The sequence below is a fragment of the Thunnus thynnus genome, chromosome 8 (assembly GCF_963924715.1).
Source record: "Thunnus thynnus chromosome 8, fThuThy2.1, whole genome shotgun sequence".
Classification (NCBI taxonomy): Eukaryota; Metazoa; Chordata; class Actinopteri; order Scombriformes; family Scombridae; genus Thunnus; species Thunnus thynnus.
Window position 1 is genome coordinate 18,465,747 of NC_089524.1, and position 26,947 is coordinate 18,492,693.

Below are 26,947 nucleotides of genomic sequence, written 5' to 3' on the forward strand. Positions count from 1 at the left end.
AAATTTTTTTCATTCTCTTGCCTAGCACTACAACCTGCTCCACCAAAGGCAGAGCCTCCCACAATACTGCCGCAGGCAAAGGGCACTGTTTCTGAACCAACTCCTACTCCAGAGAACGAGCAGCCTGGCCTCTCAGACGCCAAACCCGTTCCTCCAGTGCCCAAGAAGAGGGCGATGCGAAAAGCATCTATCACAATTTCAGAAAAAGATACGGAACCCATGTTTGACCTAAAACAGCCTATACAGTCTATTCAGAGAGAGAGTAACCAAGACCAAAACGGGATCCAACCTGCAAGGTCTATGGAGAAAGACTTTGATGTTGCACAGAATGAAAAACAGCTGGAGAGGAATGAGGACAAAGACAGTGATGTGTACAAGAAAGCTGACAAACCAGTGACATTACTTGAGAAGGATGGCGGGAAAGTGGAAAAGCCAGCTCGGCCTTCGGATGTGGAAAGTGAAGTTTTCATAGAGAAGAGACAACCAGAAAGAAACCTGGAGAAATTAGTCAAGCTTGACCATGAAGTAAGTCAGTCAGACAGGGTGTTCACTGTGGGTGAACAAAAGAAACCTGAAGTTGAACAGAGCTCAAAACAACCAGGAAAACCTTTAGAGAAAAAAGGGGAAGTGGAGAAGAAGGTGAGCCAGCCAGGAACAGTCCTGTGGAAGAACAGTGAGGATGAAAGACAGCTTGTGAAACCACTAGAAAAGCTAATTGGGGAGGAAACAATGAAGAAACAAGAAGTGAAGTCTACAGTTCAGGAATGTGAAATAAACAAGACAGAAGAAGAGCCTTTGAAACCACCAGTAAGATCTAAAGTAAAGGTATCAGGGGGAAGGGAACCACTTAAATATGTTCAAAAGGAAACTGAGGAGATCATTCCCCAATCATTAAACACTACAGTAAATGATTCTGAAGAAGACCTTAGACAGAGAGACAGCATTAAACTACAAGTGTCCACAGAGGCAGAGAGAGAGAAAATGCCAGTGAAACAAGTGCCTTCTATAAATCAGCTGGACAAATGTGCAGTAAAACTCCCAGAAAAGCCTGTAGATAAAGAGGCTGAATTTGTCCCTCCGAAACCACCCGTGAGGACAAAAAGCAAAGCAAAGGGTAGAATGGAAAAACAATCATCGAGGGACACCGAAACAGATCAAGATGAACAACAGCTGACAAGAAGTATGGTGAAAACAACTGAAGATGAGCCAATAAAACAGGCAATATGGCCTTTGAAACAAGAGGTTGTAGAGAAACCGAGCTTTGAGAGAAACCAGCCAGTAACAACAGACATTGAAATACCTGAGAAACTGAGGCAACATGGGAAAGCTGCAGAGAAGGATGCTATCACTAAACAGCCGATCAAACAACCAGTAAAACCCATGAGAAAAGAACCTGAAGTGGACCGGGAAATGATACTGGCAGTCGAGCCGATGAGAAGGGAGGAAGAACGACAAACAACAAAGACGACAGAAAACGTTCCTCTTCTTTATATTTCTGAAGATGAAACTTTCTCAGAAGCTTTGACTGAGATACCAGCGATCCACAGCGATGTCCGACCCATTGACTCTTTTGCTGAAAGGTCAACTCAACCGTCAACCCTTCCTCCAGTTAATGTACTCCAGAGGACCCTCCCATCTGAGGAGGCCGCCCCTGAGATTGACATCAGCCCTGAAGATGAACCACAAATGCAAGAGGCTGCAGTTAAGATCCAGGCTGCCTTTAAAGGCTACAAAACCCGCAAAGACATGCGACCGGCCTTTAAAGAGGTCTTTAAAAACCAGAGTGCAGATCTTAACAGTACAGTCACTCTAGTGTGTGTTGTAGAAGGAAAACCCAGCACAGTGCGTTGGCTGAAAAACGGCCAACAAATCACTAATGATAAGCAATACCGCATTGAGACAACAGAGAATGGTGTATGCACTCTAGTGATCACTAAACTGACCAACAATGACAGTGGCATCTATACATGTGAGGTGATGAATAAGTTTGGTGTGACCTCTTACAATGGAAACATAACAGTTGTCCAGAAGCCTGTACACCCACCTCTTGCAGCCATTACACCTCTGCAACTTGCCCCGCTGAAGCCTGAGGCACAGGTCACAACACAGACTCAGAATCTGCCTCAGACTCAAGCCCAGGTACCCACTTCAACTACAGATGCTGCGAACTATGTAGAAAGTTTGAACGTCTCTCTGTGGGAGGCCTACAATCTGATGGAGCAGGATACTCAGATGAACCTCCAACAGAGGAGAGGATCCTCACTCATTGCTGCCAGCTCCAGTGAGTAACACATTTATACCTGAGCTGTAATAATTAAACAAATGGTTTTGTGCTTATGATTTTCATGTTTTAAACCCTGCTTTCAACAGTGTCGAGTCCCTCTGATTATGACACTGCTCCAGATATAATGGAACCTGTTGAAATCAGTCCAACTATACCAAGGTCAGAGAGCATGGGAAAGATTTGTATTGTTGTCTGAATTTTATTACAATTTTTTAAAAATCTTGTGCTCATGAAGATGGCCAAAATATGTACAAATATTGTCACAGGGACGAACCAAAAGCAGCAGACCAAGTGCCTCCAAAAGACAGTAAAGAGCAGATAGCTGCTCCACAACCTCCTAAGAGCCTATTGAAGGTCAAAGGTCAGCAATGTTGATTTCTTTCGTTATTGTTTTTAACTATTTATCACCTTTCCACTACTTCTTCCCAGGTTCCTATCAGGTATACTAAAACGATCTTTGTCTGTAATTTATAGGAGCCCAAGAGGGCAAAATGAGGACACCATCTCCTAAGCACCATCGTGCCCACACCCCCTTAGTTAGTACTGTTTCTGGATCAGAGTCTGAAGGGGAAGAGGATAGACTAGAGGTATTTTTTCTTGGATGTACAGGATGAACAGTACTGTATTTATGGACCTAATCTGTGTGCTCTATAATCATTATTGTAATAAATGTGAATTAACAGTGCACATTTGATTGTATGAGCCCTAAATGATGTAATGTTTTTGCTTTTTAATTCCTTTAGACATTTGAAATGTATGTGGCTCGAGCTGACTGCAGTCCTATCAGTGGAAATAAGGATAGTTTTATTCTGAAGGAGGGCCAGTATGTAGAGGTCCTGGACTCTGTTCATCCTGACAGATGGCTGGTGAGGACCAAACCCACCAAAACCAACCCTGCACGACAGGGGTGGGTGTGTCCAGCCTACCTGGAGAAGAAGAGAAAGGTAGAATTTGAAAATTCAGATGTCAATTCCAGTATTGAGCAAATATGCCATATTCTGAAACAATAATCATGTTAATTTGTGGTGTAATACTGTCAATAGAAACATCAAATTCAACTCAAAGATTAACCAGGTAATGAAAAATAATCTTTTAGTAATAATTGCTGTTTTAAACAGGAGACCTTCCCACAATTGAGAGCACCTCAAGAGGATCTTGATGGAATTGGATCCACCGGAGAAGAGTACAGGAGAACGCTGAGGTCAGTCATTCTACCATTATATACTGATATATATACTGAAGTTAAATAAACTGGAAAGAATGTAACAGAGCAATAGATACATTTATTTGACAAATCTCACAATAAAACAAATAATGCTTTCTTTAGCCAACTGATCCAAGGCCTGATTGATGGAGAGGAGGAGTTTGTGAAGGAGATGAAGGTGTTCACCTCTCACCAGCTAAATTATTTGGACTCTAGTCGCCATGTCCCCATTAACATCCTCAACCAGAAAGAGATCATCTTCAGGAATATCAAGGACATTGTGTCTCTACATGAGGGGTAATACACACATTCATGTGTATTGTACTTGTACTGTATTGTTCATAATTAATATATGCTCTTTTGAATATGTTATTATGTATTATTTATTTGCATGTTGTACTATCAAACTCTGTTACCAAAAAATCATCATTCAGTCAGAAATTAATTGTATGTCTATACTCAATCCATAGATGTTTGTAGTGTGTTTTTTTCCTACAGTGTATTCACCTTTCTTTCCTCTTTAATATAATTTTAAGAAGAACAACAATGAATGTACAGTAGCTGTCTGTCTAATCTTCTTTTGAACTTAGTATTATTTTATGCTGTCTCAGGTCCATTCTTCCCAAACTGAAAGATTGTGCCACAGATGATGATATTGCTATGCATCTCATCAAGCGCACTGAAGACTTTGAAAAGTATCTTCACTACATGGTGGGACAAGCACAAGCAGAGGCCTGCATCTCTGACAAGGCTATCCAACAGTATTTCAAAGTATGTCCCACCAGGATTTAAAATAAATATTAACACTCAGATTGTGGAAACTAAGGTGCTGAATAGCAACATTATGACACTTATCTAATGTAATTTCTTTAATATGTTGCTCATTACATTTCAGGAGTTAACAGATTCTGATAAGCCTGAGGCTCCTGTCATGGACGTCATTACCTTCCTTCAGAGACCAGTAGAGAGGATTCAGACGTACCAGGCTTTACTGAAAGTCAGTACAAATATGTGTGTGAAACCTCTTTAACGTCAGCATGATATTAGCATTGCCTAAAGATGTATTATTCATACATTAAGAAGTATTTCTTTGCAACCCTCTCAATATTTGCATATCAGATATTTGTCTCAACTTAACTCTAAGCATTTACGCTTATTTTGTTGTTGCACACATTGAAGTTCTTTCTTGAGAGTGTCAGCTGAATGCCTGGACTGTAAATGGAAATTTTATTGGCAGGAGTTCATCAAGAACAAAGCAAAGAGTGGCCAGAGCTGTTGTCTGTTGGAGGATGCCTTCTCTCTGGTGTCCTGTCTACCCTGGAGGTCTGACAACCTGCACCAGGTCTCCCTCATTGAGAACTACCCAGCACCTCTCATTGCCCTGGGCGAGCCTGTGCGACAGGTCAGTACAGATGTTTTCATATCATATAAGGCCCTCTTTTCTATTACCAAGTTCATAACTTTGTTCCACAATATTACCTAACACTTCTATATCTAAAAATACAAAAATTACTTCAAGAATTATCAGCCTCAAGTCATGACACCTGACATGATAAAAATATGGTTCTTGCTTGCTGTTTTCCTTCCAGGGAGTCTTCACAGTGTGGGAAGAATCTCCTGAAATGAAAACAACCTCTAGAGGGCATCAGAGACAAGTCTTTCTCTTCAAGGAATGTATTGTACTTTGTAAGCTGAAAAAAGACACCGGCATGAACTGTGATACCTACACCTTCAAGAATAAAATGAAGGTAACATCTAACTTTTCTGACTTGTTCTACTTTCCAGTGTGAACCAATACTAAAAAGACACACATGATGACAATTACTGTACATCTGTGTACTCTCACAGCTTTTTCCACCTTTTGACCTCACATTCCCACTCTCCCGTCTTTGTCATTCTTTCTTTTGCGATCTACCCAGCTGAATGATGTGGAAATAAAGGAGAGTTTGGGTGGAGATGAAAAGTCTTGGGGGTTGTGGCATGAGCACAGGGGCTCAATGCGGAGGTATACACTGCAGGGCCGCTCCACACTGGTTAAACTCTCCTGGCTCAAAGATCTGAAGGAGCTACAACAACGTTCTAGCCTGCCTACTAACAGTAAGTGTGAAGGGAAGTCAACACCACGTCAAGTTTGACAATTATTATAAGATTATTAAATCTTTCTCTTCCTATTTCCAGTCAGTATTGTTCAAAATACAATAGCTGATAGAGGATTACCTTGACTTCTGACATTTTGAACCCACTGGTCTTGTCCTGTATTCTCACGATTGTTGAGGGGTGAAATATTTTTAAAGTTGTGATATGTCAAACATTTTCACCAAATGTTTGGTGTGTGATTTCTGTATTTGTTTTTGTGTTGATTAACAGGCCCGCCAGTGTTTGAATCACAGCTGTCTGATTGCACAACAAAGATAGGACAGACAATCAAACTGAGCTGCAAGGTCACAGGATCGCCCAAACCAGAAGTCAGCTGGCTCAAAGGTCAGAAAAGGGTTTTTTAAATATGTATTTACATATTATCAGTAGGTTCTGTGCAGTTTATGGCCTGAAAGTGAAGGTGTGTTGTTGTGCGTGTTGTCTGGGAGTAAATGAAAATAATTCTTATCAGATTAATAATAATGATAATGATAATGATAATGATAATGATAATGATAATGATGATAATAATAACAATAATAATAATAATAATAATAATAATAATAATAATAATAATAATAACAACAATAATGTTTCACAGTAAGAATCTAATGTATACTCCTTAGATGGCCTTCCTTTGGAGGACGACCCCCGTCACATCATTACAGCAGACCGGACAGGTACCTGCTGCCTTATCCTGGACAGCCTTACTGCAGAAGACTCTGGACAGTACGCGTGCTATGCTACCAGCAGCATGGGCAGTACAGGCACTCTGGCTAAGGTTGTGGTGCAAGGTGAGTCTGTGGATGTACCTGTGCACAAACTGGTGTGTTACTCCAGAGGTGTTTCTTTGTAACTGCACCGACACAGAGAAACACATGACAGCTATGGGATCCCATAATATTACTACTAGTACTTCTTCATATTACGACTACTACTGAATTACTGCTGCTATGCTACCGACAATACTGCTTCTACAACAAATTTGCTACTACCACTGCTGAGCATGTATGTTGCTTTTTAGCAGCACCATGGTTTGCATTCGTGCAGCCATACAAATTGATGCTTCATTGTGTGGTTTGAGTACAATCTACTACCATTTTTGCTGAGGAATACCATGAGATGCAGTTGAAAGCTCCAGAAAAAGCTTGTTAAGTGGAGTTGAGTTGAGTAAGATGAATGAAATTTCACACTATCACTCATATTTTTACTACTAGTAGTATTATTACGATTACAACTGCTATACTACCACTATGTGCTATCAATAATACTACTACAAACACGTGCACCACTCCACTACTTCTTGTTTTCTGGTCTATCTAAACTTTCCTAGGGGCACTAATGACATTTTACTGAATTTGTTCTTCTCTCCAGCTCCCCCCAGATTTGTGAGTCGGCTGGAGAGTGCTTGTCTGATAGAGAGAGAGGATATCCAGTTCACTTGTTCCACCCTCACCGCTCCTCTACCACGAATCAGGTACAGTATGGCAACACAGTAATTGTAATGTAATTTTTTTTTGGTCATTTTATGTGCCAAACGCACTCATCTTTTGGCTTGGCAGGTGGTTGAAAGATGGCAGAGAGCTGACTGACAAGCAAAAATATTTGGTCCTGAACGACGCTCGGAGTGGAATCTTGTCTCTAACGGTCATCAGTGCAACAGAGGCAGATATTGGACAGTATGAGTGTGAGGTATGATACCCGTATCTATATAATCTACAGTGTATCATAATTATTGGCTTAATTAAAGTCAGAGATCTTCTTTTATGATACAGTGTATCAAATATTTTGTTGTGTTTAGCTTTGGAATGAGTTTGGCTGCGTGAAGTGCAAGGCAGGACTGTGCCCCGCTTATGTACCACCGATTGACATTGAGAACGACCAACCACAGGATTTACCTCCTAAAGGTATGACAGCCAGAGCTGCTGAAGGTAAATATCCTCCACAGAGCATGGAAAACCATGAAAGGGTTTTCATGCGGATGCTCCACACTTTCACTAGTTCAGCTCTGTTTGAGAAGGGTGTAAGCACATGCCATGGTCCGGGTTTCACCTCAGTCCACTTCACTCCTTATCCCGTCACCCATTTTTGCATCACATCATGTGACATGTCTTCACTTTACAACATGCTGCAACAGTTTGCATCAACTTCCACTTTCAACCACTACCATTCATCCATTTTATCAAGTTTATACCATTTTGAGACTTTACTCATGTTTTCCTTCTTCCCATTTCACACACACTCATGTCAACTACCATACCAGTTGTCACTAGATCCCCAGGGATTTGGGCATGGAGTGAATGCCAAAAAGATGAAACAGAAAAAGGAGCTGTACAGTACAGTGAATGTGGTCTCACAACTATTAACTGCATTATATGGTGGTATGCATGAGATAAAACACACTTTGCATCCATTTCTCACTTTTCCATCACTAATATTGTAATTTGAGATGAGTAATTGTCTTACTCATTCAACTTAAAAGTAAGCATTTGATGAGAAATACACAGTAAAATTCATAACTGCACACTGTCTGTGTCTCTGTTGAATGCAAATATCAGTGACTAACCAATCTCCCAGACCACCATTCTGAACTCATCTCTGAACTAAGATTAAAGGTGCAAATGACATTGAGCCTCACTTGATGTCAGCAAAAAACTATTTGCTATGTAAAGATATAGTGGAGTAATGGCGACCTGAGCAGTGAATGAAGTCACACTCCCTCTGAGTGTGTTGTTATCCGAGCTTCTCTGTTCTTGGTTCTGATAGCCGGTCCGACCGCGTGAGCATGTTAGTGCATGTGAGTTTGTTTGTAATTCAAGCCTCAAGAGTTGTTAAGGTCACATGGCAGTCATGTGAGAAACAACCCTCAAACTTAACCATAACTATGTCTAAACAACCTTCCGTTGCCATAACCCAGTGGGATCTAGTGGCTACCGTTCAACATAGACACCATACTGTACTTCCTAGCATCCTCACCCATGAAAAGACATTGATACATTCATTGTATGGAATGTTTTTGTGTTTTTCATCATGTTTCCACTTTCCACAGAAGGCATGGATTGAAACAGACTAGATCATTTCTTCCTCCATTAAACTGACTTTAGGATCCAAAAGTCAGCCGAACCACTGAGGTGCCACAACTAACAGCTGTGATTTAGATAAAGAGATAGAAATCACTGATATTATTGTCCTAAATTATAAAGTGATTTTCCAACTGTTCTATTAATTTACCACTGTTATTATCACAAACGGAAATCAATAGAAGTAGTAACATAGAGTAGTATAGAATTCAACCAAATTCACTGTTGCTGATGAAAACTTATTGTAAGTTTGAAATACAGTATGATTTACTTCACATGCACTACAAAGTTGTCTCAATCACATATATATTATTTCTGGCTTTTGGACACCGGTTCACCATGTTTGCCCTTCCATTGTCTATAACCTACATGATTTTCCATCTTCCCTCTACTATTCCTAAAGCAGGAAGTTCCTCACATGGACCATTCCATGTAAGTCATCATTGTCATGATAACAAATAATCGCTCAACATTCCACTTTTTCCTCTTGCCAACGCATGCCCAGCTAACTCTTCACTCCGACAAATACAAGATGGTCATGTGCTGGGCAGGTGGTCCCTGCAGGAGTGGGCATGTGCCCATGTCCTGTTGATGTGGTGGGTTAGTTGAGTTAAACCCTGAAGTCCAGAGGTAAGAAATGCATTATTACTGCTCCTGGTCTGTAAGGTAATGTACTTTTTCAATGATATAGTATACATACAGAACAGTCAAGGCAAAGTGATAATTCTTTAAGATATATATTTTTAAATATATACTTATTTTTAGCCTCTAACTCTTAAATTCCTGCTGAGTGGTATTTTGTTTGTCATAGATGCAGACTCAGAGGGCTGGTCCACTGCCTTTGTGAAGAAATGGTTACAAACAGACTTCAACCCCACCACTGTTGCTAAGACGATCTTCCCTCCTGGATACAGTGAACAGTGAGTTCAGTACTAACATTGTTGTATTGACCTTCCTTTCCTTCCTCTAAAGTCAATGCACTACACTAACAACCTGGCAAATTTTGTCAGTGGTTAATAAAAGTCTCTATTATATAGAGTAATAGTAATTTCTACATTTGTGACATTAAAACTGAGAAGTACAAAAAGTAAATTTTAGAATCAGTGAAGTTGTTTTGTGAATATATATTTAAAAAAATGTTATTTACTGACTTGATCAGTTGTATTTAATAACCACCTTTTCCTTTTTATCTTTTCTTTGTCTCCAGAACTGAGTGTAGCACTGAAGAGACTGTTCCTGCTTCTACATCCATGGATCGGGCTGTACAGCAGCCTCTGTATTATCTAGAGGAAGAGGAAGAGGAGATCTACATCGCAGAGCCAATGCAGGATATTACAGATGGTATTCTTGTCTCTTTAACATAAGAGTGTGATTATTATCAAACTTTGTATGATCACTAAGTGCTCTCATTTCCTGTTCAGCGCCTCCCTCCATCCAGGTACCTACTGAGGACCTGTGTGTAGAGCCTGGCCAACCAGCTACATTTACTGCCATCATCACAGGAAGGCCTACCCCTAAAATACAGTGGTACAAGGTAAGAGCACTGTTCCCACCCGAGGGAGTTGGTCACCTGATACTTTGGGATAGGGGTGAAACATGATATAGGGGATAGAAAACTCTTAGTCCTACCATGAAAGTTACTAATATGATTTCCATTTACTTATAATTAACTAAGGAAAGGCCAGTTGAGAGCAAAACCCTCTTTCAATATGGAAACACAATTTACAAACTCATACTATGAAATTCACAAAAAAAAACACATTTCTTTGTTCATATATTTGTTGATTTCTTTTTAGTTTATATTTTTTCTTGTATAATACTAAATAGATTTCAGCCACACTGCCTGCTCTGAGAATTAATAAACCTCCACTCGATACGCAGAAGGTCATCACATCCTTTTAAATGGTCACAATGTAAAATATTTGACCAAAGTTTGTAAACCAAAGGGATTGGTACATCTATCCTGATTATAACTCTCTCTTCTGTGATTGGAGGATGGAGAGGAACTCACAGCCAATGAGAATGTGGAAATAGTACAGCATGGTGCCCGCTGCTCAGTGACCATAGTGTGCCCTGAGGGTGAAGACAGTGGCATATACACCTGCTTCTCCTACAATGACTCTGGGCGTGCCTCATGCCAGGCTCAGCTCACAGTGGAGGAAGGTGAGACAACAGCATGCACTGCTACTCATCAGTACGTTGATAAAATAATAAGTTCTAACTGCAAAACCTTATTTAGATTAATGATCAGTGTAACTTAGGTGTAAAGCATGTTACATAATTATGTTGTTGTAAGGAAGACAGGCAGTTTTTCAAATTATATGGTCTCTCTGTAGGTCCACTGGAGTCTCAGGAGAGAGAGGTGGAACTGGGGAAGAGAAGGAAGCTATTCTCTGTCTATGATGTCCATGAGGAAATTGGAAGGTGAAGCCATGCTTCATATTGACATAATCCAAGCTGCCCATGATCTCCCAGATTTGATATAACCATCTTCATCTCTCTCTGTGTTTTAGGGGAACATTTGGGGTAGTAAAACGTGTAATCCACAGAAGGACAGGTGAAGTCTTTGCTGCCAAGTTCCTGCCTCTGCGGAGCAGCACTCGGACCAGGTCCTTCCAGGAGAGGGACTTGCTCTCCCGTCTGGCTCATCCCAGAGTGGCCTGTCTGCTGGATTTCTTTTGCACCAGACGCACGCTGGTGCTAATCACAGAAATGTATCCTTCCTTCTAAATGTCATGATATAATCACCACTTTTTCCTCACAGTGTGTTTAGTTTGTTCCTTAACACAATTTCTAGCTGTTGTTCTCATGGACTTGTGGATCATCTTTTACTGAGAGGATCAGTCTCAGAGAGAGAGGTAAAAGATTACATTTTTCCCCCACAAAATCATTTTTTCTTGTAAATATGTTGTATGACTCTTGACAAATATCTTATATTTTCATTTCAGGTTCAATCATACATCCAGCAAATCCTTGAGGGAGTTGGTCACATTCACAGCTTGAACATTTTGCATCTGGACATTAAAGTGAGATTTTGGGTCCAAACAACATTGCATTATTGTCAGTGGCACTATTTTACATGCAACTCCTAATTTAATTTCTATTTATACTCCCTTCAGCCTGAGAATATCCTAATGGTGTACCCACCGAGAGATGAGATCAAGATATGTGACTTTGGCTTCTGCCAGGAAATAGACACATCCAGGCACCAATACAGCATGTTTGGTACACCAGAGTTTGTTGCACCTGAGATTATTCACCAAGAACCAGTTACTGTGGCCACAGATATTTGGTGAGTTTAACTAGCGATGTGGCTAGCTGGTAGATAAGGTTTACCACCCAGGAAATCACAATCAGTGCCAAAAGTTTTATACATTATCAGTTTTCTATATTTATTTTGTAAAATAATGTTTTTCTGTGACAAATTTGCTGATGCTTTAAGTATGTATGTATGTACATAGGTAGACCATCTAGTGCAACAAGCAGATAATAAAGAATACTTATAATTTGAAATGAATTTAAACCTAAAAATTATAAACTGTATTCTATTGTAAATTGTTCAGTAAAATGAGATGACATAACAGAAATATTTACTATTCTCTTTGTCAGGTCTGTGGGTGTTATAACCTATCTATGGTATGTATCACTGCACTTTTGATAATGGCCTCAAACATTTCAGTATACATTATATCAAAAGGTTGTATGCAAGTCTCTTTTAGCTATGCATGTCATTCTTTCTCATGATAGTCTGGTGTGCCGATGCCCTTTTGTGGGTGAGACGGATCGTGCTACACTGCTGAGGGTAGGCGAAGGGACACTGAACTGGGATGCCCCTGATGTCATGTACAGGAGCCCCGAGGCCCAGGACTTTCTCCACATGCTCCTTCAACCAGATCCAGAGTAGGAAACCTGTTCCAGCATTCCTTACACTGTCACTTATCCAAACATCAAGTCACACACCAAATTGTAAAATCATCACAGTTGTTTCCTTGCAAAGTTTGTGCAAATGTCATAGCATGATGAGCATCAGTTACAGTTATATAAATGCCTATTCTGATTCCACTAAAAAACATTGTCTAGATTTATTATTTAAAGAAATACTCAGTCAAAAGTAAGATCTACTGTAGAGGGGCTCAACCAACTGGCTAAATAAAATAATGTGCCCAAAAGTGGCTGAAAGCTGCATAAAGCTGCATAGACTGTGCTGCTGATTCTTGATGGCTGTACTAGTCATCTGATTCAATGTTGAAAGATTAGCTGAAAATGTTTTTCTAATCTTCAGTGGTTGAAATTCTTACATTGCTACTGTTATGTAGAGGTGTTCTCAAAGTGCTGAGTACAGCTTAACCTCACTCTTAGGTGTGGCAAAAGGTGCAATATAGTACACGTTTGACCACTCCCAATGTTCCTCCACCTACTGTAGGAAGCGTCCATCTGCCTTTGAGTGCTTGAGCCACGAATGGTTCCAGGTGAGACAAAAAACAGCACAATTGTTGTTTTATTCAAGCTTTGTTGTATACAACCTATGAACAAAATTAAACCCACAAATCATTGTAACTACATTCAGGATGAACATGCAGGCGAAGATACTGATGAAATCAACACAAAGAGTTTGAAAGCCTTCATCCAAAAAAGAAAATGGCAGGTGAGTTACCTCTCTGGCACATCATCTTTCATTGAAACCACAATCTCTGAGGGAAAAGGCACTAATTGGTTTCTTGTAATGCTGATGATTGAGGAGTTTAATATGATTATCTTGTTGAATTCACAGTGGATCCTGTAATTGCCTTAAAAGAAAATCTATTATCTAAACCTGTCTTCACCTGAATCTTTCCCATCTCCCCAGCGTTCTTTGACTTGTGTTGGTTCAGTGCTCACATTGAGGCCCATCCCTGAGCTGCTGGATGCTCCTCTCAGAGAGACTGCAGTGACTTTGCCCCGTGAGCCCCAGGAACACAGCAGCACCTCTGTGAGCAGTGGCTCATCGTCTGAGTATGATGAGGCTGACTCTTGGGACTTTTTCCAACACTGCAGCCAAACTGAGGAGGAGGAAGAAACAGAGGAGGACATTGACCCTCTGATGGAGAGAGCACAGATCCCTGAGCCTTTTGCCAAACTCAACCTAGATGGAGAGGAGGAAGACGATGTGACATTAGGGGAGGAAGAGGATGGGGAGATGCTAGGAAGGAGGAGTGTACTAGAGCGGAGTATAAGTAGGCAGTCAGTTGCATCATCAGAGGTGTCGTACCAACACACACCTCAGAGGGAGCGTAGGTTCAGCAAGGACAGTAGTCCATCCCTCTATCTGTCTGACGGAGATGAGGGATCAGGGAGTGATGGAGGTCGAATCCCTCGGGGCAGCGTCATCCGAAGCACTTTCTATAGCACCTCCCATCAGCTTTCCCCCATGTCTGCCAGACACATGACATTACGGGACAAATTCCAGGCCAAAAAGCAGGAAAGAGGTCGCAAGCCACTCCGGAGAAGCTTGTCAGGACGCCTAAATGAACCTCTTATTGAATATGTGGAGGATGAGACAGAGACCAACCGTGGCCAGAGACGGGCATCTATCCAGCCCACAATACAGAAGTCCTGTTCCTTTGACAGTGGAGTCGGCCTCGCCCACACCATGATATCACCTCAAAGGAGGAGCAGGTCTCTTGATGAGTATTCTCGACGATCTCCCAGCTCACCCAAGCACACAAAGCCAGGTGACGAAGAAGGCACTCAGAGTCTGAAGGAAGATTTCACAGATGATGAAGTGGGTGGGAAAAACTTGTTGGCCATTCCAGTCCCTCGGCGACCCGCAAGAAGAAGGGGCTCTGTCGCACCCATACAAGGAACTCGCACACTTGGTGGTACTTCTGGTCCCTTAAGCCTCTTTGCTGGAGACAGACGGAGCCTAAGGCTGGATCAGGAGCAGACAGAAGGAGACACTTTTGCTGGCTCCCAGGGTTCCCTGACTGAGTCGTCTATTCAGGAGCATGGTGGCTCAGAGTCCTCAAGTAGACTTGGCTCTTATGAGGAGCTGAGTCATGGTCATCTGAGAGAAAGATACAGATCAGGAGGGAGTGAAGGGTATGACGATCAGGGGGAGCCTCTGACTTCACCATCACCTCGCTCCTCATTCCAAGAAGTTAAACCCAGAAGCTCATTTCCCCAGGCACCACCGAGGAACCGCACACGCTCCAACCCCAACTTACGTGCAAACAGCAGAGGTTTCGTGGATATATCACTAACGCCCAGTCCCAGTCCCAGCCTTTCGTCTCTCCAGGCTCCAGAGAGGCCTCCCAGGGCCAAAGACAAGAAGGAAGGCCAGGGCCTCCAGAGGCATGCATCTGCTCCTGCCCTTGAAGTCCAGCTACCTACAGGAAAATCACCCAAGCTGGGACTGCTGAAGATCTTCCGCAGGCAGTCCTGGACTGGCCATTCCTACGCACAACTGGAGAACACTGAGTTAGGACCTACGCTAGGAGAGATAATGAAGCCAGATACTCCCACCATGTCTCTGAGGAAGAAAATGAGAGCTTCAGCCTCCAGCCTGACCAAGCTGTTTTCAAGGTCTTCCAGTAAGGAGGATGTGAGTAAAGGAGGTAAGATATTGCAATCATTATCATTACACAGGAAATTCTTTCATGTAGCATCCATAGCAATAAAAAAAAAAACTAAAAATATAATGCAGATATCAGGATAAGAGCATTATTCCTTTATTTTTACTGGATCTATCCTTAGTCTCAGTTGTGGTATTGTAATACTAAATACATACTGAACAATAATTAGTATATATTCTATATTGCACATTTAATCTTATCAAATGTAATGCTTGTTTTCCTTTTTATGTTGTTTGTCCTTTATAATAGGGCCAATAGTCAAAGGATCAGCTCCCACCCCACCTGAAAGGAGGCGTGGCAAACTCTTGCCTTCTTTAAAAATACCATCATTCAAAAAGACAAAAGGTAGCAGATTAATTCTGTGGATTATGCATTTTCACTCCAAAATGACCTGAAATCCTGCCAGTATTATTTGTAATACTGTAAGACTGCTTCTCCATATTTAAGCTACTTTTGGCCCAATTTCCAGATGTGCCAGTCCGTCCCAACAAGCCTGATGTACTCCAGTTAGACGGAGGTGGAGTCCTGCTGGTGTGGAGGCCAGTCCAGTCTAGTGACCCTGTCACCTATTGTGTGCAATACTGTACAGATGGTGGGAAATTACATTTTTTTCTTAAAATGTTTGTTTCTGTTAATATATAATACATAATACATATACTTTATTACAGAAATATAAAATGTAATCTACATATATGGTTTAAATGTTTCATGATGATGATGATGATAACAATATAATTTACAGATTTTGCATTTTTAAAAATCCAAGCTTATGCACAGCCATTTTTGACCTAATTTCAGTCAATACCGACTATAGTTTAGATTTATTTTCCTCACTTAAAACACCAAAATACTTCCCATCAGGCATGTGGGCATTTTAACTGACAAAAGAAATCTTTCAGTCACCATTTTACATCATTTGATTTAGTGGAGCTGTGTGTCAGTTAAGGTGCCGTAGTGGGACAGTTGGAGTTAAAAAACAAAACAAAACAAGAGTGCCTGCAACACACAGTGATGAATGTTGTTCTTTTAGTAACACAGTTTATTTGAAGACAAAACAGTTTCCGTATACTTTATAAGTCTTGATCAATAAGTCTCAAGCCAGGGCCGTATCCTTCCTCTTCTTTGAACTGGCCTCAAACTATTACAATATCACTGATATGACTGATGCTTGAATCTACTACATGAGCATTAAAATGTGCAGTAAGTGTAGATTTCACAGTGTTGTGTTCCTCCTCAGGTGGGGAGTGGACGGTCCTGTCAGAGGAGGTGACAGATAGCTGCTATGTGGTGAAGGACTTACCCAGAGGAGCTTCTTATGTGTTCAGGGTGGGCTGTGTCACCAAGAAAGGAGCAGGACCTTTTAGTGATACTTCGTCACCTGTTGTCATGGCCACTCACCCTGAAGGCAAGAAAAATGCTCTTAAATACACTGTGGCACATGTGTGATTTCATCCACTCATTTTTCATATATTGTTATTTTACAAAAATGATGCAGGGAGTCACTGCATGGAGGGTTATAGTGTTTCACCTTTTTTTTTACTTTACTGTTGTACAGAGACTCACATTCCTCTCATCCAGACTGAGTCCCTGGGGTCAAAGGTCGTTCGGTCAGAACAACAGACAACACAGAAGAACTACAACTTCCTCTCTGAGATCAACAGGTGCAATTTTCAATTAGAAGCTGCAATTTTTGAGCAAGATAACAGCTTATTTTTTCACCAGAATCATCATAACAAGAGTGTGAATGTTTTTTTATCTACTGTAGTATTTACTTCTGTTGGTTTGCACCAGATAATATTTTCCTTATTTTAGGCTGTATTTTGAACTTTTGGTATAACTTTTCAGGTTTTTCAAGTCTGACACAGATTCTAATATTTCTAAACTGAATTGAATATTTTGTGCTAAAATTTAATATATTTATTTTTGTCTTCTTTCATCTTAAAAAACATTATTCTCATTTCATTTTTGGTAAGGCAGAACAACACTTAAGTAGCATGTAAACAATCATCCATCCATTTTCTGTATCTGCTTACTCAGGGTCACAGAGGACTGGAGTCAGTTCCAGCATGCATTAAGTGAAGGATATTCTTGTACCTCCTGCTTTCACTCAGGGTCATTTACCACTCAGCATTTCTTCTTCTTCCTCTCATCCTGTGTTGTCTTCTCTCTCAGGGGTCGTTTCAGCGTAGTAACCTTGTGTAGGGATGCTGAGACCAGCCAAGTGTTTGCTGCCAAGATCACCCCTTACCAAGCAGAGCAGAGACAGTTGGTGCTGAGGGAATACCAGCTGTTGAAAAAGCTTCATCATACCCACCTGGTCCAGCTGCACACTGCCTACATCACCTCCTGCTACCTGGTGTTAGTGGAGGAACTCTGCCCTGGCAAAGAGCTGCTCTACAGTCTGGCTGGAAGGTAAAAAAAGGCTGGAGATGCACAAGCAAAGGACCCAATAGTTTGCATCTGTTTTGAAAGAAAAAAACATATATGCATGTTTTTTGCCACACTGCCAGATGGTAATGTGAGTGGGTCTGTCCCCCTAACACAGCAACTTATTTCAGCAACTACTGGCAATATTGTCATAAAGTTTATCAGGATGTTTGTGTTATAATGAGGATGATTTTCTAATGACTGTGGTGAACCCCAGTCCATTGGTCTGGTGCCATTATAAGCTCAAAATGTCCACTTGTAACAAGAAAGCCTTCATATTAAGTCTTCTAGTTTCTCCATAGGGGTCTTCAGGAAAAATAATCCAGGCAGAACTCATCACTACGTGATTCCAAAATAAGAAGTCCATTTAGTCTGAGAAAAGAGGTGAAAAAGATGAAATGAGCTACAGATTTTCTATGAGGACTGCCACTTTAATAAGGGCCCACAGGCAAAAAAAATATTTTATTGTTTCAGAGAATTATTTAATGTCATCAAATGGACTGTTTAATGTCATTTAAACACACTTTTGGGGTGATTTTAATAGGTAACTTGAATGCTGATTGCAAAAAATCATGTTTCAGACCTATGTCAAGAAAGTGATGTTTGTGAACCTGTAGCCATTTGAGGCAACTCCCTGATATACTGGAGTTGAGCCTCACTAGCATGTCTGTCTGTGTTTTTCCCCCTCAGAGATCTCTATTCAGAGGCTCAGGTCGCAGAGCTGCTGGTTCAGATTCTGAGCGCAGTTGACTACCTTCACAGCCGTCGAGTCATCCACCTGGACCTGAAGTCTGACAACATGCTGGTGGACGATGGTAACCACCTGAAGATCGTAGACTTTGGCTCGGCTCAGTTCTTCACACCCGGTCAGCCTCTCATCATAGAGCACATCCAGGGTCTGTCAGAGTGCAAAGGTAATGATGGGTATCTTGTTTGATTTCATAGGATAGACATTGTGTTTGATTTTGAACCTTGCGTAGCTGTAGATTTCTCTAATGTACTAAAATTTTGACTGTCATGGCTTTTCAACAGACCGCAGCAAAGGTACACATTCTTTAAGAGAGGACGGCTCAGCCCTGAGGGAAATAACTAAATTCATCCACTTCAGCTGATGCTAGCTACTATAGCCTAATGAACCCAAGTCCACTTTCTTATCATTTTTATCCACTTTTTTCTGATTAATTTTGCTAATACAAACAAATTCAGCATGTGAGTGAAAATGGCATGGTAACAGCACAACTCTTTATGAACGATACTCTATGTCTGTCTGTTTTGTCAGTCTATATTGTCCTTCCTAAAGCTCCGGAAATCCTAGAGGGTCAGGGTGTCGGGCCTGAGACTGATATTTGGGCTATTGGAGTTCTGTCATTCATCATGTAAGTAAAAATACAGCTGAAACATTTGCATATACCAAGTCATGTTGGATTAAAATAAGACTATTTGGAAGCAATTTAATTTCAAAATGAGATGATGATAATAAGATTTCAGATTTGATAAAGGTGGCTCCCACTTTTGCAAAACAGTTATCACAATATCAGAACAAACATTTTCTGAAGAATATTAGGCATCACTGCCTAATACATATTGAATCATCCAAGTTTTCTTTCTTTAGATGATATTGTTTTTCATTATCTAAGTTTAGGTATGTAGACTGATTAGTTTTAAGTAGTTGAAGTCCTTAGATTATTAGGTGATAACATAAATACTGGTGGAATCTGCTGTAGTTCTGAGATGCTGATTTATGTAAGAGTTTTGCATCTGTTTGGGTTTTTTTGCATGATATACAATATGTATTTTGTTTTTTTCCTTCTCTAGGTTGAGTGCCGACAGCCCATTTCAAGCAGAACACAGCGGGGAGCAAGACAAAAACATCAAGAAAGGGAAGATCCAGTTTGGACACTGTTACCCTGGTCTGTCAGAGGGAGCCTTAAACTTCATGAAGAGCAGCCTGAATAACAAATCCTGGTGAGGGTCTCTCTTAAAATGTAGTTTGTGTTAGTTAATTTAACCAAACATACAACTCATGCATGCTGTATCCATACTGTATTCCTAACCAAACCATTGATTGTTCCAATGAAAAGTTGTACTAGTGGATTAGAAACTGATAAAAAACAATAAAATCCAATTTTCAGGGGGAGGCCCACTGCAGCCGAGTGTCTCCAGAACCCCTGGCTACGCGCCCATCGTGCCCCACACAAAGCACGATGCTCCAAGGTGTGCTTCTCCACAGACAAGCTTAAAGCTTACCTTGAACAGAAGGAGGAGAAACGAGACCAGGTCCGCACCAAGCTTAAGAGTCCGTTCTTCCAGTAAGACAACGACGACAAAAAAGTATTATTTTCTTTTACTGGCAGTTTTTCCTAAAAATTATGCAGCCTTAGAACCAGCACATTTCATTTTAGCTGAATGTTTCCTGTGTGGCTCATTTCTGGCGCGCTGGAGCCAAATCAGATATCAATCATTGTAGCGTCCTCTGATTATGAAAATGTGATGCGTCTTAATGATTTTTCAAAGTGTACTCATCCATTAGACTGTATATGTGAGTGTGCTGCATTTGTTTTGCTTTGGTTTATATTGAAACATATCAGGGATAAGGTTTAGTCTATGCAAAGAGTGCACACTGTTGAAGGAGTTTTTGACTTGGCGACATGAGAATCTGTTGTTTTGATCCTTTGCTACAGTATCAGGCAGATGCACATGTTTGGCTTTATGCTGTTTATGATAAATGAAAAAATGTTTTCTGTGCTATTCTTCAAACAGAACGCAGATATATTTTTGAGTGATATACAGTGTTTTATTTAAAGATTTACATGTTCTGCCTTAAGGTTTCAATGTATAAATGGGAAATGAATTAAATTTACAGGTTTTATTGGATGCTTCGAAGTTTCATGATGCTTATATTTTGGGTCAACCACCCACCTGAATGAGTTAGTGAGTGAAAGGTGAATTAAATGGCACAAAAGTGATGACTCATTGTCCTTTGTCCTCATTGACATTCTTTATTCAGTCTCATTTATAAACAAACACGAAAACATACATACAGTACATGCAGTGGTTTTATCTCAGATGCACAGACTTCTTTCATGTGATCTTTGAATAATATGCAGCATGTGAGCCATTTTTTAAAAATTACATAGTCATAGATCAGTGTAATTTTAACTAAGAGTGAATTTATTTCTACTATATAAGAATTCAACAAAACTGAAATTTTCGGAACAATTGCTAACTGATTAGCAGTGTGTGCATTGACTGGTGGTATTACTCCACATTGGTGGGTAGGCCAGTGCCGCCAAGCTTCTGAATTATAAAAATTAAATGTAGCACATGTTTTGGCAGTTGTGCCTATAGTGTTTTTCTTTTCCATGCCAGCTGGCAGAAATATTTGGGTTGGGATTGTTTTATCTAGATATCGACCATTGATTTTCACTAAATCTAACACAAACCTCCTTTCTCTTAGAAAGAACAACCATCTTTGACTTCAGAGTCCCTCTTTTCCATCTGAGCATCATTGAACATGAAATTGTACTGAGCAAACCTTTGAGAGTAAAAGAACAACAAACTTTTCTCCAGGAGACTTTATTTCAGGTGTGTTCATTGTCAATGAAGATGGAGTTATTCAGGCTAGAGTCACAAGTGTTGATTCTTTTCCTTCTTATGATTTGGCCTCCTGAACTTTTTGGATTTCCTATAGAAAGAGAGATTAGGAATTCTTTTACATTTTGGGCGATTAACTAATAGTATTGCTCAGAATAAAGTATGATATTATACTGTAGGTGCAAGAAACATAGAAAGTCAGAATTAAAAGGAATTAGTTGACATGATGAATACAGGCAAAGTATTTGTTGAATAAATATGAGCGTGGATATTTCACTCACTTCACTGAGGATGTCTTTCAGCTCCTCGTAGGCGCGCTCTAAGTCATCGTTGATGATAATGACATCAAACACTCCTGGCTCCTTACCTAAAAAAGGGAATTGAATCAGCTGTAATGGTTTTTTTTAATCCAGCATTATGTTGTAGCAGAAATACTGAGAAACTCACTGAGCTCCATATCAATGCGTGCTGCCTCCAGGCGTTTCTGTAAGCTCTCCTCTGTCTCTGTCTGCCTGTCCCTCAGACGCTTTTCCTGAGAAGGACAACAAAGCAAGACATTATGTTTGACCAGTTTCAACCTTAATCTCTCATCCTTTCACTCCCTATTTAGGATGATTTTTCAAAAGAAATCTGAGTCTACATTTAAGGTGGATCAAAGTATACAACAAAAAACTTGAATAAATCTATTATTAAATAAATATATAAAAGTGGACATTTACCAGGATCTCCATAGAGGGAGGCTGGATGGAGATGTAGATGGGGTTCAAGTCAGTCTCTTTAATCCTGTTCACCCCCTGGATGTCCACATCTAGGATGCAGATGAGGTTCTGGGCCTGCACATCTTCTATGGCAGCTTTACTGGAGAACCAAAGCATAGTTGTGATGTAAAACTATATATAAAAAAAGACTTTTTAAACCACCAGGACTAAACATCTGAACAGGGTTGACAATGTCCAAACAGGTATTGAGAGTTTAATAATCTAATTTTGTGCTTCTTGCATGTAGCGACTAAGGTAAGAGGATCGCTGCATTGATCCAAGCTGCTCAGACTCTTTCTGTAGTGAGTGTGTTATCGAGATTAAATGTGACACACAAGGCACTGAGCTACAGTGTTGCTCTTTTTGACCATTGGGGGTTAAAGCTCCATCTGTCCCAAAGGTATTATATACCCACTTTATCCTCTTTAGCCCTGTGGCCCAGCCTAAAGCTATTCTCTTATACAAGGGAACAGCTCTGAAAAAAAATTCAGATTTTTACTGTAGGATGGATGGAAAAGCTTCTGAAACTGCATTTTGACCATTAAAAAAATCACTGAAATCATACAGATAGAGTTTTCTTTGGCAGATTTGCAATCTTGCTAAAGCACTGCTAGTTAAAAGGTTAATGGAAGTGGGATGCTTTTAACTAATGTTTAAGAAAAAAGAAACACAATCAAGAATAAAATGTGTACAAAAAGCACAGATCAATGCCTGAATTATGCATCTAAATCATATGTTTTTCTGAGGTTGCCATTGATCTTGTGGAAAAATATGGTGACCTTAATGAAGAGATGCAAATATTTACCTTGTTCCATACAAGTTGCCGGAAAACTCAGCATTCTCAATGAAGTCACCCTTTTCAATGCCCTCCTGCATGGCCTCTCTCGTTGTAAAGTGGTAGTCTGCAAGATGCAACATTAATAATGAATCGTCGAGTCATCCACATGGTTCTGCCATGAAAACTTGCACAATGGAAACAAATGATTGTAGATGGAAGTGATTGACTGTTTTGGTGAAAGATGACCCCAGTTTCCTCACAATAAACAGTGAACTTCACAGTGATCACAGGCAAAATGAAAGAAAATCTAGATGATTTTTATGTTTATCGGTCAGCATTTTCCTGAACACAGTATCTGATAGTATGTGTTCAAGTATATGATGTTCTCTTCTGAGCCAAATTTGAAACTGTGTGTTTAAATTGTTAAAACAAAAAAGAAAAAGAATTATTATCTTTATGGGAAGTACATGCAAAGATTAGAAACAGGTTTCTTTGTTTCATGTTTTATAAAGATGCCATTAGTATAGCTGTTACAGAATACATTATAATGCCCATACCAAATCCATAGGCCTAAATCTTCACAACATCAAAACCTCTGGGGATCTAAAACAGCGGAGAAACAAACACATACAGTATACTACTACCACTAATGGGCACTGCAGTAGCACGCAATCATTAGCATGACGACATGAGGGAGTCTGCTCAGGCTGAAGTAATAATCTGAAGGGAAACGCTGGATAGAAAGAGACACTGCTATAAACAAACAAAACTCTAAAAACAGAATTTATTTTAAGCAGCACTCCTGACAACAGTAGAGGACATGGAAGATTTCTGTGCAATATCAAAACCTTGTTCTGACCGCAGCCAATGTGGTACTTTAATGATGGGACATATTTTTGATCGATAAAAATCTATTTAATGTCCAGTATTGTCAGAAATAAAACATGAAGACTGTCTCAGTATTTTCACAAAGTTTTAACACCCTTAACTGACGTGACAGCAATGTGAGAAAAACTCAGATGGACCCTGAAAATCAAAAAAAAAAAAAAAAAAAAAAAAGATGCACTTGTTAAATCATTCTCCTGTGTTGCTAATGGTTGGATGCGGATCATCAATGCTCTATCAACCACAGTAGGAAATGGAGCAGTTTATTGAACATAAACCTCATGGGACTGGAAATGGGAATCACTACTGAGGCATCACAGGGGGCTATTTTCAAAAGCTTTTTACTCCAAAGTGTAGGTCTGATCCTGATTCCTGATATCATTTCATTTTTCTCTTTTTGTTTGTCACAAGACCAGTTCCAACAAATCCAGTGATAGTGTGCCAGGATGATGAAAGTAACCCCCATCCCTCTGCCTTAAAAAAAACTGTGATCTGGAATCACACTTAGGTCACCTTTATCTGTGGTTTCTGATTCGTTTGGACACGAAAATGAGGTTGACATTTCTAAGTCTTCAGAGGAAAAGACGTCTGCTACGGGAAGTAAAGTAGCCCCCAGAAGCATGGGGAGCCTGTTCAGCCCTATGGAGAAAACAAAACAGGCACAGAAAGAGGTTTATCCCTTTATATCAAGGGAGCTATACAAGGGACAAAACCATCTGTGCACTTCACTTGGGAGTAAGAAGTATTGCAGGCATTATTTTAGCCCATGCCGTATAGGGGATGCTGGGAAATGTGGTGCAGGTTTTGGGGAAAAAAGACACTTTTATCACAGTTCCGTAGATTCAAATCCAAATCCAGGGCCGCTTTGGGTGTATCAAGATGGTCCCAGAACTGTGTGAAGGTGCTAAAACATCAACCACCTTGTGGTGCTTGTGATGCTTGTGTTGTATTAGATTAAGAAATTAAAAAAGTGCCACCAACAGGTCTTCAGTGCTGAAAATTGCTGTACCTTTGCCATCTTCCTCTCCTGGTCGAGGGTTTCTCGTTGTGTCTGTGAGGAGAGGAGAGATTTCACCATTAAAAACTCACCCAGGAATAAGGTAATACATCATGATTAATGTTCCTTTTGATAGAAATGAAAGTGAAATGCTAAGATGTTGTAAGATTTAATGGTGTGGCACAAAGTCTACTGATCAGTATGGAATTAGACGCTGCGCCTCCTGCCCTACTTCCTCCTCAGACAGGATGTTGCGGTGGAAGCCGATAACAGTCTGGCACACAAACATACGTGACACGCTGAATCCAAAGACGCCTTCGTGTTCCTTCATCAGCCTCTTCATCAGAGTGCTCTTCCCTGCTCCGGAGGGGCCGCTCAGCACCACGGGCCTCGGTCCTGACATTGTTCTGAGACAGATGGATGGATGGACGGACAGGAACAGAGTGAGCTCAGGTTTGTGCCATGACCAGATTAAAGTAAAGTGTAAAATCCAGCTAGAGTAAGATGCAGGTTATTCAGGTTTGGAACTAATGATTTGTGACCCTTTTATAAAAGCACTTTTCCTATCAAGTATTTTACATCACTCCTCTTCCACCTTTGCATTTCTAGGTAAAACTCGCCAACTATCCTGTTAACTGATCCAAGGAGCAGTGAGGTTAATCCTTTGATCCGAGCTTCTCTTAACCCACAACACTGGCAGGAGGAAACATCCCATCACGCACATACAGCAGAGGGTTAAAAGTAGACCTTTGCTCTTACGTTATTGTGGTCATGTGACATGTGGTCACTTAGGAAATTCCACTTCCTATTAATTATTAATTAAAATATGAAAATGTGTCCGTGCCCTAATTGCGAGCTCGTTAGACAGCAAGAAGCCCTGAGGTTAATATTAAGAATGCCTGTTAATGAAATCATGGCAGGTCAGTCAGTGGGATTAATTGGATCTGGGCCAGGTGGCACAAAGGGTTCAGGACTAGGTGACCCATTTGTCTGCTGTGCTAAGAGAGGGATGATGTCTCAGAGACACTGTTGAATCAATTCATTTAGGATCCCCCATTAACACAATTACTTTATAAAACAGGATTCTGTCACAGTCAAAACAATCAACCTGTCTCTCAAAGCTGGATTTCATTCATTGTCTTGACCTTTGGTATCAGTTTAGAACAGTTTAAGAGATCAATAACATCCCAGACACTCAAATATTCATACTCAACAACAAACAACTATTTTGTCCTTTGTTAAATGTTGACTTCATTTCTTGAGTGACTTCACATTTACTGCAAACAATTAATTCAATGGTGCATAGAAATAAAAATTAAATATAAAAAATATTTAAGCAGCACATAAATACTGAACAAAAAAGAACTGCTTTATAATGAATGTGCAGCATGACAAGCTGTACGTTCAGGTTTTAGTTGAGGTTTGCACCTGAATTCAACTTCAACTAAGCTTGTTCTCCCACCTGCACAAAGTTATTGTTCAGTAATTGAATATCTTTCTCTTTATTAGCACGTTTAAAAGCATTGTTGTTTGTTTTAGCACTTTGCAAATACATTTAGTAAATTAGAAAACTTTTTTTTTTTTTGCATTTTCAGGTTTAACAGATCAAAAATGTCCTCTTACCTTTCCTCACAGTGTCGGTGTCGTAGAGACGTTGAATAGCAGGTGATTGTTCAGCCAGGCTTCTTAATGGGCTGTGTACAACGAGCATTTGTGTGTGTCACTCTGATCTCACTGTCAGTCTGAATTACCACCACCTCCCTTCAGCTCAGTGACCAATCACATGTGTGCATGCTGGCTTGTTTTTATCCACACACTGTCCACACAGGTGACAAGACTGAGAGGTCCAGGAAGAAGATTTTCATAAACAAATAATTGTGTCGCTGTTTGTCTAGTATAATGAGCTGCAGCAGAAGCTTTGTGTATATGTATTTGTTTCTGCGGAGCCTCCAGAGACTTGTTGATGAAGCACCAGACAGTTCACTGAATGTGGTATTAAGGGTGGTCATTACCACCACAATTTCCTTGTATAATTGTGAAACAGTATTTAGTAGGATGAAGAGTGGTTCTGGAAGAAGCATTTTTACCTTGATTTATCTCAGATAGTTTTATTAAGGGCGATGTTTTTACACATTTTCACACCTGTAAGCTGCCCAGTACAACCACAGTCTATTGAGCAGCTCCACTTGAGAC

At 40.2% G+C, this 26,947-nt stretch overlaps 2 protein-coding genes across 3 annotated transcripts in view; one reads left to right on the forward strand and one right to left on the reverse strand.

Moving 5' to 3' along the window:
- Positions 1-20,716, forward strand: part of obscna (obscurin, cytoskeletal calmodulin and titin-interacting RhoGEF a) — a 45,182-nt gene extending 24,466 nt beyond the window's left edge. Inside the window, exons 45-86 of the mRNA XM_067598171.1 lie at positions 26-2,281; positions 2,371-2,443; positions 2,551-2,645; positions 2,759-2,871; positions 3,028-3,228; positions 3,403-3,485; positions 3,612-3,785; positions 4,100-4,259; positions 4,384-4,485; positions 4,726-4,890; positions 5,078-5,236; positions 5,408-5,585; positions 5,856-5,969; positions 6,251-6,418; positions 6,999-7,101; positions 7,187-7,316; positions 7,426-8,063; positions 8,391-8,421; positions 9,470-9,624; positions 9,912-10,045; positions 10,126-10,238; positions 10,699-10,867; positions 11,041-11,128; positions 11,218-11,418; positions 11,502-11,562; positions 11,653-11,730; positions 11,824-11,996; positions 12,314-12,340; positions 12,452-12,604; positions 13,128-13,173; positions 13,272-13,349; positions 13,551-15,297; positions 15,565-15,660; positions 15,785-15,907; positions 16,553-16,720; positions 16,871-16,976; positions 17,488-17,727; positions 18,433-18,656; positions 18,775-18,786; positions 19,022-19,118; positions 19,558-19,707; positions 19,875-20,716. Coding sequence (XP_067454272.1) covers positions 26-2,281; positions 2,371-2,443; positions 2,551-2,645; positions 2,759-2,871; positions 3,028-3,228; positions 3,403-3,485; positions 3,612-3,785; positions 4,100-4,259; positions 4,384-4,485; positions 4,726-4,890; positions 5,078-5,236; positions 5,408-5,585; positions 5,856-5,969; positions 6,251-6,418; positions 6,999-7,101; positions 7,187-7,316; positions 7,426-8,063; positions 8,391-8,421; positions 9,470-9,624; positions 9,912-10,045; positions 10,126-10,238; positions 10,699-10,867; positions 11,041-11,128; positions 11,218-11,418; positions 11,502-11,562; positions 11,653-11,730; positions 11,824-11,996; positions 12,314-12,340; positions 12,452-12,604; positions 13,128-13,173; positions 13,272-13,349; positions 13,551-15,297; positions 15,565-15,660; positions 15,785-15,907; positions 16,553-16,720; positions 16,871-16,976; positions 17,488-17,727; positions 18,433-18,656; positions 18,775-18,786; positions 19,022-19,118; positions 19,558-19,707; positions 19,875-20,055 — 9,563 coding nt within the window. The 3' untranslated portion in view covers positions 20,056-20,716. The remainder of the gene's footprint in view (positions 1-25; positions 2,282-2,370; positions 2,444-2,550; positions 2,646-2,758; positions 2,872-3,027; positions 3,229-3,402; positions 3,486-3,611; positions 3,786-4,099; positions 4,260-4,383; positions 4,486-4,725; positions 4,891-5,077; positions 5,237-5,407; positions 5,586-5,855; positions 5,970-6,250; positions 6,419-6,998; positions 7,102-7,186; positions 7,317-7,425; positions 8,064-8,390; positions 8,422-9,469; positions 9,625-9,911; positions 10,046-10,125; positions 10,239-10,698; positions 10,868-11,040; positions 11,129-11,217; positions 11,419-11,501; positions 11,563-11,652; positions 11,731-11,823; positions 11,997-12,313; positions 12,341-12,451; positions 12,605-13,127; positions 13,174-13,271; positions 13,350-13,550; positions 15,298-15,564; positions 15,661-15,784; positions 15,908-16,552; positions 16,721-16,870; positions 16,977-17,487; positions 17,728-18,432; positions 18,657-18,774; positions 18,787-19,021; positions 19,119-19,557; positions 19,708-19,874) is intronic.
- On the reverse strand, positions 20,716-26,504 carry guk1b (guanylate kinase 1b). 2 transcript variants are annotated; one of them, XM_067596902.1, is made up of 9 exons: positions 26,378-26,504; positions 25,046-25,161; positions 24,767-24,808; positions 24,271-24,396; positions 22,900-22,996; positions 22,056-22,194; positions 21,784-21,868; positions 21,618-21,703; positions 20,716-21,427 (listed from the first exon to the last, which is right to left on the reverse strand). In XM_067596902.1, the coding sequence occupies exons 2-9, from the start codon at positions 25,155-25,157 to the stop codon at positions 21,395-21,397; spliced, it is 720 nt and encodes a 239-aa protein (XP_067453003.1). In that variant the 5' UTR covers positions 25,158-25,161; positions 26,378-26,504; the 3' UTR covers positions 20,716-21,394. The 2 variants fall into 2 exon arrangements, with proteins under 2 accessions (XP_067453003.1, XP_067453004.1); XM_067596903.1 differs by lacking the exon at positions 24,271-24,396.
- Positions 26,505-26,947: the final 443 nt, after the last annotated feature.